Genomic DNA, 21,699 nt, shown 5'->3' with positions numbered 1-21,699 from the left:
CTCTCCTCAAACCGGCTAACTCAAACACTTTGGGACAAACACTGGACAGCACTGCCTGATGGGCATTTGACTGGACCCAAATCAGAGAGCACCAGAGAAAATCAAATGCTTCCTGTATTATTGTAACTTTCCTGTTTTAGACTACTACAGCACCTACAGTATTCTGTAGTATCTAAATCATAACAGTTGCTTTTCTTTTTTTTTTCTTTGGTGATAAGTTTATTTTGTTAAATTTATTATGATTTAATTAAAACAACCTTAATGCATTTTAAGTTTCTTAATTGTATCTATTAATATAGCACAGTTTAGAAACTTTGCCGCTGAGGTGAGTTAACTAGAGAAGATCATATCCATGTATGTGGTTATTTTTGTTTTTAATAAGATGGAAAATACAATTTTTATTGAAGCAAATTGTGTGCCCTTAGATAAAGAATAATACTCGGGCCATTTTGACAATATAAGTTTAAATCTTCAACAGTTGAATAAATTGAACAATTTAGGAATTCTAAGCTAATTTAAGTTCTTAGGACTTTTAATTTTATACAACAAGTTGAGCTTTTTTTATTCAAAGATGAGACCTGTAGGTCACACAACTTATCACCGCTTTACATGATATGATCTGTGTTGTGCATATAAAATTGCAAATTGATTTTCCTTGTGTGCTTTATACTGTGATTACATATCCATGTAGGGCTGGAAAATTTACCTATGTTTTATTTATATCTATATATATTTATTTATATATATAGATATAAATAAAAACTGTGTTGCTTTTGATGTTGTGTTACTGTGCACAGAAATGTGGGCAGTAAGTTTTTTGCATATGGTCAAGTAAAGCACGATAACTTTGCAAGTTAAGTACTGCTTCAGTTCATTGTTTACGCTGGAATTTTTTTCTCCCCATGGAATGTAAGTAAAACATAGTGTTTGTCCCCAATAAAACAAAAAAAAAAAATCTAAACTAAAACTATTGCTTTTATTATTACATTAATAAAACCATTTTCATATTTGAGTCAGTTAACTTTAATGATAATTGCAGGTGGCTTTGCACATTGAGTGGCCTGTTTACCTCTGGCATTTGCTCATATAAGTTGAAGTCACAGAATATAATGGCAGATACGGGCTTTTAAGACCTAAGTTCTAATCTGCTCAGTCTTGTTCCTAGTGTAATGCCATAGACACTAATTCATTTCTGTCTTTCCCTTCACTTCTTTACAATTAGGGATCATATCACAACCCTTCTTGATTTCTCCATTACTGTTTTGTTGCCACCATTGGAGGGTCATCGCATATTACATTGCCCTCTTCATGAAGAAATATTTCCTAATATTGCTTCTGAGTCGGTCCTCTTACCTATTGCAGCTTTGTACTGTGCTCTCTTGCTTTAGTTGTCTTTCCTCTAAAAATGACTTTCTTCCTGTGCTTGATGTATACCTTTTCAAATATTTGAATATCCTGTGTGTCTCCTCTCTAAGCTGGATGTATCTGTTAAAGTATTTTCTCCTATTTTTTTGTTTGTTTGTTTGTTTGTTTTGGGGTTTTTTGTTCTTTTGTATATTAAGTGGAATATGACTTTGCCTGTGAAAGATAGCAGGGATCTGGCTGCTGTCCCAAAATAACATATATCATCTTCTGTCCTCATTAAATGTAGTATATTTGACGTAACTTGAACTGGAATATGAGGAAATTTTGTGCTTTAAACATCAAGGGAATGTACAGATTGTACATACATCTGTTTTCTGTTGTCAGCCAAGTTGAAAGATTTCAACAGAGGAATTGGCTGTAGTTTTCCCGGCAAATTCAAGCTCCTCACAGATCCCCTTCTTGTAAAGGCTGTAAGCCTTACTGCCAACATGATTTATTTATTAATTTATTTTAGTGCATTTCTATCCCACATTTTCCCACAAGCGCAGGCACAATGTGGCGTACAGTAGTTCAAGAAAAATTACAATAAAAGAAAGGTATAAACATAGGATGACAGAGCTGGGATGAATTCACAGAAAAGACAAGGGAAGGAAAAACTGTCCCAACAAGTGCAATAGGGTTAGAGTCCCACTTCAAACGACAACGGGAGAGTCAAATGGAGGAGTTCGGTATGGAGTAGGCTTTCGTAAATAGGAATGTCTTTAAGAACTAAATAATTGATGGTCTGATATCCCTTTTAATTGCTTCGGCATTTTTATTCAGGTTTTGTATCTGCGGAGATATGATCACTTAAGGGGTCTTTTTCTAAGCCACAGTAACATTTTTAGCTCGCGGTAGAAATCGGCTGGCAGTAAATGCTGAAACGCCCACTATATTCCTATGGGCATCTCAGCATTTACTGCTAGTTGATTTCTACTGCAAGCTAAAACTGCTGCCGCAGCTTAGTAAAAGACCCTCTTATTGAAAAGTGGCCCTTCATCACTCCCTTATCAGTGGCAATCTAAGTAGTAGAACGCTTATGTGGCCCTTTACAGAGACGAGAACTGAGGAAATTGATTGGAAGGGAAGAGGCCCTTATCCCAATCAGACTTGCCTTTTGAACAAAAAGGCTATACAGAAATCAACAGAGCCACAATTTTCAAAAATGCAAATTTGTCTGTTGCAGTAAGAAAAATACAGTCCTGCAGCTGGCGATATCTTCCTGATGTTGCCAATGCAAATGTTTCACTAAGTCCAGGAAACAGTCAGAGGACCTGCATTTTTCCTGGGTTAGGTCTTATGCTCCTTGGGTCAATCAAGGATGCCATGGAGGGACAGAGTTCATAGCCTGTGGCAGGGAGGGAGTCCAGCCATTGTAAATGGCAACACCTAGTGGATGGTTTTAGGGTCCATGATTGCAATGTTCCAGAAGGACTGCTGGGAGAGAAGGAAAATAAGGAAAAAATCCTTGGGTAGTAGCAAATGAAGGCCTGTGGTGACATAGGCTAGTTCCAATTGAATTAGAAGCCAAAAAGGTAGAAAGAAACTACCATGTCAAAACCAAAAATTAGCATTCCATAGTACTTGCTAATTGCTAATCTACCCCCTTTTTTTTTTTTTTGACTGGATGGTTATCTTCATTTTTGTGATAGCGAAAGAGGGAGGAATTTTTTTCAGTTATATCTGAAGGGAAGTTAATTCATTCAGGTAAAACAGATATTTTCTTGCCCCCAGAGAGCTTACAATTTAATTTTGTACCTGTGGCAGTGAAGGCCTAGATGACTAGCCCAAAATCACAAGGAAAAGTGGGATTTGAACCTGCCTTCCCTGGTAGAGAATGACATGGGGACAAAGTTTTCCCCCATCCCCATGGGCTCTGTCTCCGCCCCATCCTTGTGGGCTCTGTCCTCATCTGCACAAGCCTCAAACACTTATTTTATATTTAAATCTTTTTTGTTAAAGTATAAAAAGGGACAATATTCTGTACAACTGTTTATAAACCATAAATTGAAAACAACAATAACGAGCAACTCTAATACCCCCACCACTACCCACTATCCTTCCAACTCCAATAATAGCTGACTTTTTCTACTCCAAAGAACTCTAAACCATCCTGTTTAAATGTCCAAGTAAACAAATTACAACCTGCTTTGTATTTATTTATTTATTTGTAGCATTTGTACCCCACATTTTCCCACCAATTTGCAGGCTCAATGTGGCTTACATTTGCCGTAATGGCGATTGCCATTTCCGGCTAACAGAATTACAAATGGTATTGCGTTAAGGTGCATACATACATGATAACATACATGGAACCTAACAAATATGGAACAGATCATGGTATATACCATGTGCATACATACATGGTAAAGAAGAATAACTTATGGTATTGCATGAAGGTTCCTGAGTAATAAATTGGATTGTGACATACATTAGGTCGTCGACTATAGAGAGACCCTATGCAACATAAGGTTTAAAGTGGTATTGCTTGATCATTAATATCAAAGAGGTTGATCATATGCCATAGCAGGGGAGAAATATGCCTTATGAAGCACTGTAATGATTTTTTAAAATCTGTAGATGAATAGTCATCAACAGGATTCAGTCTAGCCCTCCTGTCTTCCATAGTCCTTCCCACAATAGAAAATGTCCTCTCAGAAGATGTGCTGGTAACAGAAATGCCAAGTTTTAGCCAGCACTTTTTCTTGTCTTTCCAAAAAAGTCAAAATACTGTCGTCTGCATCACACAAACATAAATAACTGTCCAATTCATTAACAATAGCCTTCAAAGGAAGCATTGTTCCATAAAAGTCACTCAAAACTGCTAACATCCATATTTTTTTAGGGTGCATATGTGACACTTTCTGGGAATGTGGATTGTGAAGGATCCTGAGTTGTTGATGGACTTGAGCCTTCCATTTCGATCTGGTTTTTGTACAGCCTTCTCAAAGATTTGGTTGCCTGTGTTTTTACAATATCTGGAGAGATAATTGGATTGTCTTTCAGATGTGGGTGTAGAAAAGAACCAACACTGTAGTGGATGCACAGAAAAATGTGTCAATTAAGTGTTGGTCATGCTCCTTGATGACAGCAACAATGGATGAATCTGTTGCAGTAACAGATGCTTGAGCAACTGGGCACTTGACGGAAGGTCTTTGCAGGTGGTAGGAGTCTGATCGGCAGACAAAGACTCTTGTTGCCACATCAAAGACAGACACAAATGATGATATTTAACAGTGCTTCATTTAAAAAAACTGCAGAAGCTGCTTTTAAATTTATCATTGAATTAAGTTGCCAATTGTTTAAAATGTGTTAAGTTTTTACATATTGATGCAAGTATTTTATTGATGCTGTTCCATCTAGTTGGAACAGCCTACTTAAGGCTGGTCTCAAACTTTTAGAGAATGACACAGGAACAAAATTTTTCCCTGCCCCTGTCCCATGGGCTCTGTATTCACAGTTAACCATGTGTCCCTGTCCCTGTGTCATTCTCTATTCCTTGGTTCTCACTCCATAGGTCTATTACACTTCTCCACTCCAAATGCATTTACTAGACTGTATGAGAATTAATCTGGTTTATTCATACCATAGGGATTTCTCAGTCTTTTAAACTTTGTTGCAATAAGAATGCTGTGTTTTAGTTGTACTTAAGCCCCCCCCCCCCCCCAGTACAGAGTTTCTCAATCCAGATCTGGTGGCCCTACAAGCAGCTGGAATTTCATGGTATCCACAGTGAATAAGCATGCATATCTGATGCATATTTATTGTAAGGTCACCAAAATAGGTTTGGAAAGCTCTACTGTCTGTATCTGCCTGCGGTGCCATTATGTAGTTTGCTTGCTATTTTGACCCAGAACAAAAAAAAAATGGAAAGATCAGGAACACAGGCAAAGAGTTTCTTGATGCTGTGTACCAATGTACCAGTTTTTAACTTATAAGAATGGCTTTGGTCCAGCAAAGCTCTTGCAAACTGGCAACTCACCAGCAAATATCTCATATACTGAAGTTCTGGTTAGTAAAGTAAAAAGTGATCAGCAGGATGTGGTAATTTGCCAGTCTTCTGTAGATCTGTTACAGTATACTAGCTATCCATTCAAAACTGAGATGACAGGCTGAGTTTTCATAATGCAATTTGTATTTGGCATTCATGCAAGTGATTTCAACTAAATGTCTATTACAAAAATTTCTGAAATTGAGCACTATTCAGTTGAGTTCCCATTTGACACATGCTCAGTCTCTAGCATTCAAATTTGCTTTAAGTCTTGCCACAATATTTCAGTATGGTTTAGTTTGGGACTTTTACCCGGCCCATTGAAAACATGGAATCTTAACATTTTGTAATAGATTTACTTGAAGGTTCAGGATTATCTCACAGCATTACTTCCTTTTAGCTTACTTGAGCTCATGGGATCGATGGGCTAATGTTCTCCTTTGTAATTCTGTAATATAAAATAGATTTCACAGTTCTATCACTTAGCCCCACACCATGATACTTCACCACTGTGCTTGACATTTGGATTAAGATTCATTCTTTGGAAGGTAGTATTTGGTTTTTCACTTAACTAAACAGTGTTAGTTGTGACCAAAAAAGGTCAATTATTCCAGAAGATTTGTGGATTATTCAGAAGTTCTTTGGTGAACCTTGAGGTGTGCAGCAGTGTTTTTCAGAGAAATGGTTGTTTCTTGGCTATCCGTCTATGACTACCTTTCCCATTCAGGTTTTTCCTGATGGTTGATGCATGAGCCCTCCCGTCAGCTACAGCAAGAAGCCTGCAGATCTTCGGTTAATCTAGAAATATTTGTATCACTGGATGCTTTTCACTTTGCTATTGGTGATCTTGGCAGAATGATTGCTTGTAAGTAGTCACTGTAGTCTTTGTAAAGAAATTTTCAGAAAGGGTCAGGTAATGATTCAAAGAGCTACCTTTTGCAGTTACGTACCACCCTAGAAGGTCTTAACTGCAAACATCTCATTTTTAACAGAAATTCATGTATTTGGTTTATGTAAAACTAATCCATAAATCAGAGCCTCATGCCAAGAAGTGTGAGATTTGACTCACTTGCCAAGGAGTGCCAGAACCAAAATGATCATTATTTGGGGGACCAGGAGATGCATTCATGGTTGGGGGTTTCCCAGCTGATTATTAACATGAATGCAGATATTTCTCTCAAATATATATAATCAGGTAAATCTTCTCATTGCCCCCATAATGCATGTGTTATTTTCTTTTTCTTTCTCTCTGGGATGGCAACTGAAAGATTTTACTGTGTTCCCTGCTGAGTTTTATTTTGGTGCCTGTACTGTTGCTGGAGTGATTCCTTTTGTTCCTCTTCTTTCTCTGGTTTACATTACCTTTTTTTCCCAGCTGTAACCTGTTTCATAATAGGTAGCTGTAGGTCTTGTAACCCTATCCAGACAGATGAGCATCAACTACTTTTTCCAGAGGTCCTGGTATGAAGAGTGCCTAACTAACTTTTTATAGTGAAGACTAAACTTGAATCCTTTTACAGTGTTCTCATGGATGCTAGGTGGCTGCCATGAAGATGTAGATGGGTGCAGGCAGAGACTTACTGTGCAGTATTGTAACATTTTCAGTTAAGTTAGCTGAATGATTGGTAAAATCAGCCAAGTATTTTGCCTATTCAAAAGGTCCAGGGGCGAACACTGCTTTTTGGACCTTTATAAAATATACAAAAAGTGGTATTGTAAAACTACATTTTCATTGATCTCCTGTTTAAACAAGTTTCAAGCACAAATTATGAGTCAAAAAAATTAACATAGTTACCTCACACCAAAGCTGTATAAAAACATTTTTAAATGTTTAAAAATAAAAATGAAAATCTGTTCAACATGAAAGTCCTTTTTTATGGAAAAACTCTCAATTGCTATTTAAATTTGTCTATTTTTTTTTGTTACATTTGTACCCCGCGCTTTCCCACTCATGGCAGGCTCAATGAGGGTTAAGTGACTTGCCCAGAGTCACAAGGAGCTGCCTGTGTCTGAAGTGGGAATCGAACTCAGTTCCCCAGGACCAAAGTCCACCACCCTAACCACTAGGCCATTCCTACCTGGTACCGCATCTACTTTGTAATTATTTATATTGTTACTATGTAAACTGCATTGAGCCTGCCATGTGTGGGGAAGCGTGGGGTACAAATGTAATAAATAAATAAATCTGCATGTATCAAATCCATGTAATTGTTAGGTTTGTTTACTGTAACTTGCATAACCAAAACACAAGGTGCCTTTTAAAGCAGAAAAATAGTTGGATCCACTTTATTTAAAGTCCCACATGCTAAAGGTAAGATGCACCCTCAAGTTACAAAGGGGGTCTTAGGAAAGAGAGGTGATAATGTGTGCCTAATGTAGCTTAAAATGGTGTACAGTAGAATGTGCTCAGGCATTCTGCAGTAACTGTCGAATGTGTGTGTGCTGTGCCCTAATTAAAAAAAATTTTTTTTTTTGAGGGGGTCACTTCAGGGTAGTGACTGGGCATGCCTGCGCTTATATTAGTGTAGCTACATTACTGTGTGCTAACTGGATGCTGCCTGAGCCCTTCTTACAAAATGGGGTCGCAGTAAGTGCTCATGTAAAAAAAAATTTTAATGGCCACTAGCTAATGACAACAGTAGTATGTGGTGAGTAATACAAATAGGCGCCTTACAGACCAACCAATTTATTGAGGCATAAGCTTTTGGGGAGCACAGTCGATGTTAGTTCTCTAAAACTCATGTTTTAATAAATTGGGTTAGTGGATGGTGTAATGCCTCTGCTGGCTATCCATATTAGTGTTATCTACAGAGCTGCTGCTACGTTACCCAATTCCAGGAGTGAAATTTTTAAAGCCATTCGTGCAGTGGTGTGCTGGAGCCGGCTCGCAAGAGCCGCTTGTTAACTTTGCTCGGCTCTTGCGAGCTGGCTCTCCTCCCTCCCTCTTCCCTCACATCACCGACCTGACGAATTCTTCGGGGCAGGCAGTCTTGCCTGCCTGCTGCAAGTGCTGACTCTCCCCCGCTAGCGCTGCAGGTTCGCGCTTTAAAAATGGCTGCCGAGACTTCGCCCTTGTAAATCTCGGTGGCCATTTTGAAGCGCGAACCGGCAGCGCCAGCGGGGGACTGAGTCAGTGCTTGCAGCGCCTGCCCCGAAGAATTAAAGGAGTCAGATCGGTGACGGGAGGGAGGGAGGAGAATTCTATTAACAACTCGGGAGGGGGTGGCAGGGGAGAGAACTAGGGAGTCGCTGGGCATGGGTGGATCATGGAGGGGAAAGAAGGGTCGTTGCTGGGTATGGGTGGATGGAGGGCAGGGGAAAGGAGGGTCACTGGGTATGGGTGCATGGAGGGCAGGGGAGGGTCTCTGGGTGCATGCAGGGCAGGGGGAGAGAAGGGTCACTGGACATGGGTGGATGGAGGGCAGGGGAGAGAAGGGTCGCTGGGTATATAGGTGCATGGAGGGCAGGGGAGGGTTGCTGGGTATGGGTGCATGAAGGGGAGGGGAGAGGAGGGTCGCTGGACATGGGTGGATGGAGGGCAGGGGAGAGGAGGGGAGAGAGAAGAAATGCTGGACATGGATGGCGGGGAGGGAAGAGTGAGGAAGGAGATGAGATGAGGGAAAAGGAAGAGAAGAGAAAAACTGCATATGGATGAAGAAAATAGGCAGAAGTTGAGGACCAGAAATGAAGAAGAAAGGAAAGAAATAAATGGAAAGGAAGCCCTGGAAACGGAGTTAAGAGGACAGCAGCAGAATCGGATACTAGGCTAGCATGATCAGAAAAACAAAGTCACCAGACAACAAAGGTAGAAAAAAAATCATTTTATTTTCATTATAGTGTTTGGAATATGATCACTTTGAGAATGGGGTGCTCAACATTAAAAGTTTATATTTATTTACGGCATTTTATCCCACATTAAACATGAATTAGATTGGAACCTGGGATCATTTAAATTTTTTTTCCTGGAGAGAGTAATGCATTACCGCCCCCCCCCCCCCCCCCCCCGGGGGCTATAGCCAGCTCTGCAATTTTGGGGCGGCGCAGAGGTGGACCTGGGAGAGAGCCTGTTGTTAAAAATTTACCAGCACACCACTGCATTCGTGGCTTTCTAATAATCCTATCAGCGTGTATTATAGTACTTGCTGCATGGCTTGTAATGAGTACAATCGGCGACAAGGGCTACCACACTGCTTTAAGATGCAAGTACAACATGTACAACAGGGAGAGAAAACTAACAACTTATAGCAGCAGCTTCAGAGAGCATTTTCCATCTCACAGATAGGCTGCAGAGAATACCTTCTCCTGCTTTAGACTTAATCCCACCCACCCTACCCCTCTACCCACCTACCCCTAGAGTGACATGTCTTATATAACCTCCCTATCAGTGTTGCCAGGTGGGCGGTTTTCCGCGACCCGCCGCGGGAAATTTTTGCCCGCGGCGGGTTGCGGTTTTTTGGGCTCCTTTTTGGCTTCGGGGCGGTTTTTTCGCCGGCTTTTTTCGGCCGCGGTGGGCGGGGTTAATGACGTTTCTGGGCGGGGTTAGTGATGTGGGAGGCGGGGTTAGTGACGGGGAGGCGGGGTTAGTGACGGGGAGGCGGGGCTGATGACGGGGGAGGCGGGGCCGATGACGGCGGGGGCGGGGTTGATGACGGCGGGGGCGGGGGTGATGACACGGGGGCGGGGGTGTCAGGGGCGGGGTTTGAGTTTGGGCGGGTTTTGGGCTGGATTTTGGGCTCCTTTAGGCTGGAAAAAAATTTTCCACCTGGCAACCCTGCTCCCTATCAACCCACTCATTACTTTACCTCACCCATTTCTATTCTTCTATCACCTTCTCCCACTACTCCAACCAGAGTTACACCTAATCACACTGACCACCCTTCAACATCTTCTGTCCTTCTGTGACTGTTCTCTTGTGCTTGACTGCTTAAATATTTTAAATTTAAATGCTTTACTTTTTGTCTATTAGATTGTAAGCTCTTTGAGCAGGGACTGTCTTTCTTCTGTGTTTGTACAGCGCTGCTTACACTTTGTAGCGCTCTAGAAATGTTAAATAGTAGTAGTAGTCTCCCTCCTATAACAGGAACACATGGAAGCGCAATATTTGTTGTCTGTGATTAAAAATGTATATGCCTAAGACAAGTTTAACTTCCTAATGTTGCAGGCTACATGGCCTAGTCTATGCTAGTAGGACCCTTGTGAGAACCGGGTATATGCATATGGAGAAAGAGTGAGTGTTATTTTCTGCTTCTAAGAAACAAAATATGACAAACAGCACCTTGTAAAGAAGAAAAAATAAATAAATGCTATCATATGAAAAGTCATCAAGCACTTTTTGGCATAGTAGCCAATTTTCAATATCTGACTGGTCGCACGACATGGGTCATGACGCATCACGTACAGAAACGTACAGCCGTACGGTATAGTGGCCAATTAGCGCGCAAACTCCGTAGCATTCATGAGAGCGCCGCAGTGCGCATGCGCAAACGATCGATTCTCCCTTTAAATGATCGCGCACAGAGTTTGCGTGTTCTTTTTCGGAGGAGTTAGTACAACAGCGAAGGGTGGTGAGTTTGTGTGCTGTTGTGTATCCAATACCATCCATAATGGTAAAACAGAAAAATGGGTTCTTTTGTGTATTTAGTATGAAGTGTACTTTATGGTTGTATGATTGAAGGGTTTTTGAAGTTTTTTTTTTTTTTTTTTTTAATTGAAGAAGCTGTCGGTCCCTGAGCGGTTTTTCTTCGGCCTGGCCTCGTGTTGGTCTAGAGTTGCCTAGTCTAAATGGGTTAAAAAGTCCCTATTATTGGATTTGTACTCTTTACTCGCACGTTGCTCTTGTTCGTAGAGATATTATTTGGTTAGCAAGAGAGGCTCTTTTTTTTTTTTTTTTTTCTCTCTCTCTGTAAAAATGGAATTACACGACTGGGGCGGGTCAGGGTAAAGTATCTGATCTGGTATGCTTTATTTTTGTCCGTGACTATTTAGTGATAAAGCATGGAAAACGTCTTAAAAATGAAACTGACCGAGCACTGTTTGAGAGGGAGGACCTAAGTTAAGGTGAAAATGTCTATAGAAAGAATAGGGGATTTCAGCAGTGGTTGTTTAGTGAGAAAACTGGTGTAACGCATTTTGTAGGTTTTTTTGATGTACTTTATAATCTGGTTCTTTCTATGTTCGAGTGGGAGACTTTACAGTATTAAAACCTTTGGGGGTGGGCAAAGGTATGCAGTCAGCTAATATGATTCTCATAGGTTTTTGCTGATGTAGGTGATGACTAATCTTTTTTCCCCATCAGATCGATAATGTTGATTTGTACTGATACTTTCAGCCAGAAAATGTCTGATACATCAGCAGAAACTTATATAATTTTTCCTCCCTTAAATATGTTCATGGTTATTCTAAATCTTGTTCTCTGCTTTTTTTTTTTTTTTTATGGGGGGAAAAAAAGCCCACTATTCCACAGCACATCGTATATCTAATTATCCTAAAAAATGGTGACCTGAGGGGAAACTCGCACCATAGCACATGGTATGCCTAGCTGTCCTCAAAATGGTGACCTGATGGAAACAGGGATACTAGCCTCTGGACCTAATGGAGCAACTACCTTGAAACAATTAAAGTAAGACTTTTTTTAAAGCTTAGTGGATTACCTTATTGTCTTTGTGTTGGGGGGGGGGGGTGTTGGTAGTATGTGCTACCTCTTTTGCTTTATAGGATATAACATTTAGACTCTATGAAGCTGTATCTGTGGCTGAACAGATATATTCTGCCATTTCATGAAATGTCTTTTTTTGCTGATATATATGATGACTAAATCTTTTTTCCCCAACAGATCGACCCTGTTGAATTGTATCATGCTTTTTAGCCAGTTGGAATCTGATATATCAGCAAACTCCACTGGATTAGTTTGCTTTTACTATAACCTTCCTAACACTAGTTCATTTTTTTGCTTTTATAAGGTCTGTACAAGTGCCTTGTCCCACACCTAGGTGTTTTGAAATGCCGCCTTCTGAATGTGAAGACAGTAAGATGGTGGTGCGCTTGCCATATGGTAAGTTTGTATCAAAAGCTTTAGAAGGCTGTAAAATAGTGATCATTTTATCCCATGAAATCTGAGTTGCTGTTGTGCAGCAGTTATGGTGCTTTCTTTTACTTTGAATTGTGAGGTTTTTCTTCACTTTTCTGCTTCTCTGCTCTTAACTCTTTTTTTTTTTTTTTTTTTTTTTTTTTCTCCCTCCCATGCTTTTGAAATGGCTGCTTCTTTCTCTGACTAGGGTGATGACTTGTTTCAGAAAGATTTAGTTAACCTTGGTTGCCCTTTGTACTTGAATGAAGCACTGATTTGAAACTGGGGGGCATCTCAAGCTCTGAATTAGTGAGCAACCTTTTTCCACCCAGCAGACTTATAGTTTAGCTGAACTGGTGGTGATGCAGCACTCGGTAGCTTTTTATAGATGGTCATTCTTGATATATTATAAGACGTGTAGGAATAAAGCTGAAGGAGCACAGCTTTAGTTTGATGTGTGGTTGGGAGGAATTTATCTGGCAGTAATAGTGAGCTGCAACTCTTTGATAGAAATACAGCCAACATGACATGAGCTGTCATGAACTCTGTATTCCAGATAGCACGTCCTATGTGACCTAAACAGGTTTAGAGGGTGGCCAAAACTGGGGCTTTCATTTCGGACTGAAATTCACTGCTTGGTTTTAGCCAGAGGTGAAATCAAAGCCATAGTTATGCAACAAGCCTATCCTTCCTAGGCCTCTTGTAAAGGTGACCTTTTTTTTTTTTTTTTTTAGCAGGAGTGATCCTGAGTTGGCTCCTACCCATACCTGCTGTGTAGTCAAAATGGCAGCTGTGACTATCCCAAGGGAGGTCAGGCCACCATTTTGAGACTGGGCTGGAACCTATTGCCTCTTTGGAGCAGGAGTGATCCTGATTCATTCCTGCCACACCTGTTGTGTAGTCAGAATTGCAGCTGTGACTTCCCCAAGGGAGGTTAGAGCCACCATTTTGAGATTGGAACCGGCATGAGATGGAGTTTTAGCCAAACCTGGGTTTTGGTACTGAAACAAAACAGGCTCTAAACAGGTTTATATAAGTGGAGCTGGAGGCATAGCCTAGAAGTTAAAGTAGCAGCCTAACAAAGGGTCAAATCCCACTACTGCTGTTGTGACTTCAAATTGTATCTGCCTTGTTTTTCTTTCTTCATTGTAGTTTAGCTAAAATGTTTAAATATGTTAACTTTTTTTTTTTTTTTCCCAGGTGAAGACTGGGCCACATGTGAACAGCTTAGTCCAGGAGTTCTGCAGATCAGTGTAATGCAAAGGAGTAACTTTCTAAAATAAAATGCTTTCACTTGCAAAAATATCTTGTCTTGAAGTTTGAACTCTTATAGCTTAGTCACAAAAGAAAATGAGACTAATAAACTTGAGTGGAGTAGCCTAATGGGTTGTGCAGTTGCTTTGAGCCTGGTGACCTGGGTCTGATTTCCATTGCAGCTCCTTGCGACCTTGGGCAAGTCTCTTTAACCTCCATTGCCCCAGATACGAAAACTTATAAGCCCTGTAACGACAAAGTAGCTGCATATAATGTGAACAGTACTGTGTATGTCTAGTAGTGCTATAGAAATATTTTTGTAGTAAAATCATGCTTGCTTTCCAATGTAAGCCATCTTTTTACTATGAATATTGGGCAAAATTTTCAGTGTCAACACCCTTTTCTTGGGGGTGGGAGCTAAAAGCCATTTCTACTAGCGCATAGAGGGAGGTGTCTAGCACACAGCTGTGGCTTCCCCCAACTTGTTTTGATGCTGTGGCAGCTGTGTCCTCTCTACAGTGCTGGTGTGAAGCAAGTGGTCAGGTTCCGGTCTTTCCTTGTTGTCCCACAGCATGTATTGGCTATTGGAAGCAGGATATGGGACTAGATGGACCATTGGTCTGCCACTTAAGTGCTGCTAGTTCTCTCATTTGCTGGATATTTACACACTTATGCCATCATGATCAAAAGCCCCGCGCTGTTCCAAATAGCGCAGGGCTTTTCTGCATCGATGATCAAAGATAATGCATACAAATCTAAGCAGCGCTAATATCTTTGATTATCATGTTTAAGTGCGGGAGAATTGTGCCTGAGCATGCGCTCAGCACAATCCTCCCGCACTTGTTTGACAGGTCTGGGCTGTCAAAATCCCAAACCTGTCAAACAGCCTGCAGAGGCCCGAACGAGGGCTGGAGGACCGAATGTTGTCTCCAGCCCCCCCCCCCCCCCCATAAATTGTGGTGACCGCCTCCAGCCAAATGCTGTCCCACCCTCCCACTCAGTGACGGTGGGTCTCAAGTCCCCCAAACCCCCAGAAATCGTTGTGGCTGCCACCCTGTTATCCATCGAAGGGGTGTGGGGGCTGGCGGTCCGGTGGATCTCCAGCCCTCCCTGGCCATGGAGGGGCCGGATTGTTGGGGGGGGGGGGGGGGGAGACCGGAGGTCCACCGGACCTTCAGTCCCCGTTTGCGTTTGCTTGGGGGGTGGGGGGGGGAACAGGGGCCTGCCAGCATGCAACTGCATGCTAGACAGGGCTCACCATTCCTCCCCACTGATCCGCAAAGTCACGCCAACTCAGAGCTGGCATTGATTTTGCCGCGGCCAGTGACCCAATCTTTGGTGCGCTGGCCGCTGATCATTGGGATGAATGCGTTAAGCGCTGATTAGCATGCATTTGCAAGCTAATTGTGCTAAGAGCCCTCAAGTGCATTGTTTCAGGCGCTCGAGGATTCTGATCATGGGTCGGCAGCAAACTCCGGAGCTAGTATGGCGTTACAGCCTCTAGCGCTGGAGTTTGCTTTTGATTATGAGGGTGTTAGTGAACCGCTTGTGGGTGCTCTGTAAAAGACATGATCAACATATATGTAACACAACAAAACTTCAACTGTCTAAAACATTAAGGCTTGAATAAAATGTCCCTTTTTAACTGCTGCATTGATGAACACAGTTGAACAAATCCAGGCAATTCTATAACATGGGCCCTTGTCCTGAAAAACCATCCCATTTGTCTCTGCATAATGGATACCTATCAAAGATAGTACAACCAGCTGTCTTACCCCCTCAGCCATTAACATTCTCAATGGCTTGTACAACAGTACTGAACATCATACACCAGCTTCAATCTTGTACTCATGTGGCAACCACTAACCTTCAATGTTGGTATATTGTCAAATTTTCCACAACCCAATATCATTTGTACTTCTGAATTTTGTATAACCTGCAATGCCTTGCACTGAGTTTTAGCAATCCCCAGATACAATTCATTGCAGTAGTCCAGTTTTGTCAAGGCTTCATAAGTGCACTTGCTATCACCACCTGGCTAATCTGGTCCATTGGGTGTGATTTCAGTTGTACATTTATCAAACATGTCACTCTGTTGCACTGGTACACTCCCCAACCAACAGAGGTATAATACCTGCACATCTCACCACCACTTAGGTAGATCAAGTGGTAAGTGTAGTATATTAGCATAACATACTAAAGCACAATAAAAACACCTTTGTATTTCACCCTTTACTAGGTTTTGCTTTCATACTAAATGTTTCTTAGCTGTATACTGTGTAGTACCTACCCTTGGGAGCTCTCTTCCACAAGTGATCTGGGAAATATTATGGTTGTGCTTTGGTATATTATACTAATATCCAGACATTCATGACCATCACAGCCATGCTTCATTATTTATTACATTTGTATCCCTCGCTTTCCCACGCAAAGCAGGTTCAATGCGGCTTACATAGTAATAGGGAATACAGAATATTGTTAGAATAAAAATTAAGTATAATAGAAATAAGTAGGTAGAGAGAGGTAAGGGAGATATAGTCTGGGTCAGTCGTCTCCTGGGTTTGTGTAGGGTAGATGGTTTCGTATGATAGACTGTCAATTTGGATAGGCTTGCTTGAATAAATGGGTTTTCATTAGAGGATGTTTTGAAGTTAAAAAAAAATCAACCTTACTGTTACTTAAACCTTCCTGTTGCTGGTGGTGCTAATCAGGGCTCACTGCTATCTTCAGCAGAGTTGAGAACAAGGGAAGCCTCACCAACATCCCACTGCAGCACCTTTTTGATCTTAGGCAAGTCATTTAACCCTTCAGTGTTGTGGGTACAAGCTGAGATTATGGCCTTCACGCGCAGGGAAATACTAAATGTACCTGAATGTAACACACATTTGAGTTATACAAGCATGTACTTAATCCTAAAATAACTTCTTCCCCTTATTGTAGCTATAAAGTCATGATTAGCTACTTCTGTGTCCTATCTTCTTGCTTTACTGCTATTTCCAGCTTTTGAAAACAAACATTGCCCTGCCGCACTAGGGTACCAATGCAGTGGCAGCTTTAATTTAAAGCTGGAAAAAATATAGCCACCCCTAAGCCTGAGTATGCTACAGAAAAAAAAAGTTAACGGAAGTAGTAGAAAATACAACAGAAAAATCCAGGGCCTGGCCCCCTTCTTCCTTCCCAAGTTCTTTCTAGGTTAGGGTGTCTTCTTTTGGGGGAGGAGGTGAGGTACTTGTAACCCTGATGAGGGAGGGGTTTTGGGTTTCCATTTCCACATTTTTACCTAGCTTGTGGCCTCCTAAGACTTGAGATTGAGATGTCTGCTTGCACATGAAGGGAGACAAAGTTCTCAGGCTGGTTTAATACAAAAAGATAATGATTTATTGATTTTTGAATTAATTTTTAGGCACGCAGTGGGGCAGAACTAGAACTTGTTCAGGTTCTTCAGGTTGATGAGTGTTTTAGCAAGTGTAAACAAGTGATCTTGGGGATTTATTTGCATATCTGCAAAACATTAACTTTTTTTCTGTGGAGCAATATATATCTGCTGACATTTTGAATCATGTCCTTTGTGAGCAGAGCTAATAGGTCTGGATTTCCTGGAGGGCACAGCAGGCATCTTTAAGAGGGCAGCAGCATGGCAGGCCAGTAGAAGGCCCTGCTAATGGTTCAGAAACAGATACCTAAAAATGATACTCTAAATAGATACCTTTTTTATTGGACTAACTTAAGAGAAATGAAGCACAAACACTGCTATTTTCATTCACAGTGGTTTGTATTAGTTTTGTTACCTGAGAGCTATTAAGGTTAAAGCAGATGCATGATAACGAAAAAGAATTGGTACAGGCTGTGGGTGGTAAATTAGTTTTAAGAACTGTCCATGTTTCGAAAGGGTTCTACATTTTCATGAACACTTCCTGTCCTGGGGACCTGGGTTTGATTCCCACTGCGGCTCCTGGTGACTGGGTGAACCACCCAACCTTCCATTGCCTTAGGTACAAAAACATAGATGGTGAACCCACTAGGGACAGAGAGAACCTGCATTCATTAACCACTTTTGTTGTACCACAGAGAGGCAGTATATCAAGATACAGTACTCTTATCCTCTATAGATTATAAATAAAGCAAGGGTTCTTCTCAACCCAGTCCTTAGAACACACCAAGCTGGTCATATGCATGAGAGAGATCTGCACTACCTCCACTGTATGCAAATCTATGTCATGAATATTCATTGTGGATATCCTGAAAATCTGACTGGCTAGGTGTGTCCTGAGGACTGGGTTGAGAACTGAAGATCTAAATCTGATTGGTGTGTGTGTTACCATTTCTCAGCAGCTGGTGCCTTTAATCTTATAACTAGGAAATGTTAACTGCACTCTTGCTAGTGAGTAGCATTTAATTAAAGATCTGCAGAGGGTGCTGTGCTCAAATATTTGAATTTAGGTTGAATAAGTCTGGGATGTTCATAATGTTTGAACTGTGCTGGAACTAGATTTCTCTGAGGACAAGCAGAACTAAAAATCCTCACCTATGAGTGACTTTACTGACAAGAGTGCAGCATGGGATGCAGTATCCCCCCACCCCGCCCCAGCAACTTTGGGTAGGATTACCAGACATGCAAGCCTGTTTCTGCCTGCCACTGTTCTGTGGTTCCTCCTCAGTCTAATCTTTTCCGTGGAGCAGATTGGCCCTACTACTACTGTTTTCTATCACAAGTCACTTCAGTGCCTTACAGACTTGAAAGAAGAAATGAGGAAAAAAAACAAACTTTGTCAATGTAAATACTGGTTGTTCCTTTTTTTTTTTTTCTTTTGGTGAGTTTTATTTCTTTTTTTGCATCAAACTTGGTTTGGGCCATTTGTAAGTTCCTGGTCAGAGTCTCCTTTTTGTCACCATTAAGTCATCTGATTTTTCCTCCACAGCCAAAGAAAAAAATCAAGAGAGTAATATCAGTTGGTCAGATGTTGGTACACATAGCATCAACACTTAATGCCACTCTGATAGCATGCCTGTATTTGAGATAAATTCAATAGACCCTATTCACCCTGGGAACCTTCAGGCTTCCTTACCTGTCACCACTCATATTGGACTCTGGTAGATGTTGCATTCCAATGGCAAAAGGAATCTCCTTCCAAATTCGGGCTGGGCAGCTCATCCGGATGGGTTTCACACCCAAAGTCTATGGTCTGCTTAGGAAAGACCTCATTAGGGAAACTTCCTAGAGGTAAGAGCAGTAGGGCGGAATGGGGTCATACATCCTGTATTGCGAAACTATCGGAATGTATAAATAGGCCATTTCTCACAAAATATGATTCTCTGCTAGGTATCTGATAGGTAAGGACAGTATCCTAGCAGACAAACTGAGTCGAGTCCTGCGACCCCCCATGAGTGGTGACTGGACTTCAATGTCGTCCACGGGATCTTTTGAGAGTGGAGCACTCAGTAAATCTATTTTCCACTCCAACAAAAATGTACCTGTTTTGCTCCAGCATAGAGCTGCACAGCAAACAACTCTGATGCCTTCCTTTTGCATTGAGGAGAGGGTATTCTGTATGCATATGCTCCAATCCCCTCCATAGCAAGGACCTTTCAGAAACTCAAGCAAGATCGAGGAATCATAGCCCCTTCTTGGTCAAGGCAAGTCTGGTTCATGCTTCTGCTGGACCTTTTCATCAAAAATTCTGTGAGACTGGAGTGTTTTCCAATGCTGATAACACAAAATCAAAGTATGCTGTTCCATCCCAGTTTGCAGTCCGTAGCACCTCACAGCTTGGATGTAAATAGCTTGACCTTGTCTTCCACGAACTTGCCTGCTAGGGTCTCTCAGGTTTTGTTAGTTGCTAGGAAGGATTCCATTAAGAGGGCATACGGCAGCAAGTCAGGTTTTCAGGATATTACTACTACTACTACTACTATTTAGTATTTCTATAGCGCTACAAGGCATACGCAGCGCTGTACAAACATGTCGGCAATGAATATTAATGCGTTAGATGTGCTTGCACTGCCTCTATTGCATTTGTGGAGAAGGCAAGCCTTGTCTTAGTTGTGCATGCCATGATAACATTGACTGGATTATTGTAATACACTCTACACTGGTCTGATTATAAAGGGTTTGCACCAGCTCCAATAGATTCAGAGTGCTGTAGCAAGACTAATACAAGTTTGTAAGTGACGTGACCACATCACACTATTTTTGCATAAAGTTCACTGGCTACCAGTACAATACAGAGCCAAATTTAAAACTCTGTTTGACCTTCAAGGCCCTTAAAGGAAATGGCCCTGAGCACTTGAAGATCAGGATGACCCTCTACACACCTCCAAGGACACTAAGGTCCTCCCAAGGGGTATCCCTGACCACACTCTCTCCAAAGGACATCACACAATGTGATACACACTAGCGAGCCTTCTCCAGAGTAGCCCCCACGCTCTGGAATGCACTCGTGGAAGGCTTCGCTTAACACAAGACTACCTCTACTTCAGGAAGCAGGTGAAAGCTTGGCTGTTCAACGAAGCCTTTAACGGAAGAAGTAAATGACATCGGCTACACATACTATAGCAGGACATGTTTATCCTCTCCTACCCTAGCTAAGATAATGATCAAGCAACTTTTTTTTTATCTAGTTCCTTATTTTCCTGTTACTCTATCTTATCTATATGTTCCATCTTTGCTTATACCCTATGCTATCTATTAAAATGTTTTATTGTGTATTGTGTTGACATTGTAATGAAGCATAGTATGCCATACTTTGTATTGTTGTTTGAATATCTTTACTGCTGTAATCATCTATTGCTTATGTTTGACTTCAAAAAGGCCATCAAGCCCAGCATCCTGTTTCCAACAGTGGCCAATCCAGGTCACAAGTACCTGGCAGAAACCTAAATAGTAGCAACATTCTATGTAGAACCCCAAAGAGTAGCAAGATTCTAGAATTCTAAAGAATAACAAGATTCCATGCAGAATTTCAAAGTGTAGCAGCATTCCATTTAGAACCCCAAAGAGTAGCAAGATTCCATTCAGAATCCCAAGTACATAAGTGTTGCCACACTGGGACAGACCAAAGGTCCATCAAGCCCAGCATCCTGTTTCCAACAGTGGCCAATCCAGGTCACAAGTACCTGGCAGAAACCTAAATAGTAGCAACATTCTATGTAGAACCCCAAAGAGTAGCAAGATTCTAGAATTCTAAAGAATAACAAGACTCCATGCAGAATTTCAAAGTGTAGCAACATTCCATTTAGAACCCCAAAGAGTAGCAAGATTCCATTCAGAATTCCAAGTACATAAGTACATAAGTGTTGCCATACTGGGACAGACCAAAGGTCCATCAAGCCCAGCATCCTGTTTCCAACAGTGGCCAATCCAGGTCACAAGTACCTGGCAGTATCCTAAAACAGTACACTACATTTTATGCTGCTTATCCTAGAAATAAGAAGTGGATTCCCCAAGTCCATTTTAATAATGGTCTATGGACTTTTCCTTTAGGAAGCCATCCAAACTCTTTTTAAACCCCGCTAAGCTATCTGCTTCTACTACATTCTCTGGCAACTAATTCCAGAGTTTAATTACATGTTGAGTGAAGAAATATTTCTCTGATTCATTTTAAATTTACTACTTTGTAGCTTCATAGATAGATAGATAACAGAAATGTCAAGTACTGCCACCTGAATGAACTCTAGGTTCTAGGCAACTATTTAATTTGGGGTGGACACCAGCTCGTTTTTCTTTGTTGCTCCATCTTCCAGCGAATTGACCGCCACTATCTCAATATTGACCTAATAGGCACCAAAGGTGGTGGAGTTGGGGCTGGCAATTCTATAAATTTACATGCCCCGTTGTGCACAATAATGTATACAATAATTTACACTTAGGCGTTCAAGGGTACACTAACCCAGGAAAATGCTAAGAGGGTGCTTGTGCGTTTCTACAACCGCACACATAAGTGGCATAGTGTGCAAATACAAGAGGGCGGAGCATGGGCGGGGCTTC

General features: G+C 41.4%; 1 protein-coding gene and 2 non-coding genes across 3 annotated transcripts in view; all 3 read left to right on the top strand.

Moving 5' to 3' along the window:
• STAU1 (staufen double-stranded RNA binding protein 1) overlaps positions 1-966 on the top strand; it is an 81,725-nt gene extending 80,759 nt beyond the window's left edge. The window contains 1 exon segment of the mRNA XM_030213062.1: positions 2-966. Coding sequence (XP_030068922.1) covers positions 2-59 — 58 coding nt within the window. The 3' untranslated portion in view covers positions 60-966.
• Positions 967-11,652: 10,686 nt separating this feature from the next.
• On the top strand, positions 11,653-11,747 carry LOC115477019. Its single transcript, XR_003943267.1, has one exon. It is a non-coding gene; the product is annotated as a small nucleolar SNORD12/SNORD106 (small nucleolar RNA).
• A 441-nt stretch (positions 11,748-12,188) lies between these two features.
• Positions 12,189-12,284, top strand: LOC115477020. Its single transcript, XR_003943268.1, has one exon. It is a non-coding gene; the product is annotated as a small nucleolar SNORD12/SNORD106 (small nucleolar RNA).
• The last annotated feature ends 9,415 nt before the right edge of the window (positions 12,285-21,699 follow it).

This window comes from Microcaecilia unicolor, chromosome 8 (genome assembly GCF_901765095.1).
Source record: "Microcaecilia unicolor chromosome 8, aMicUni1.1, whole genome shotgun sequence".
Taxonomy (NCBI): Eukaryota; Metazoa; Chordata; class Amphibia; order Gymnophiona; family Siphonopidae; genus Microcaecilia; species Microcaecilia unicolor.
This window is presented reverse-complemented; position numbering and strand designations above follow the sequence as displayed.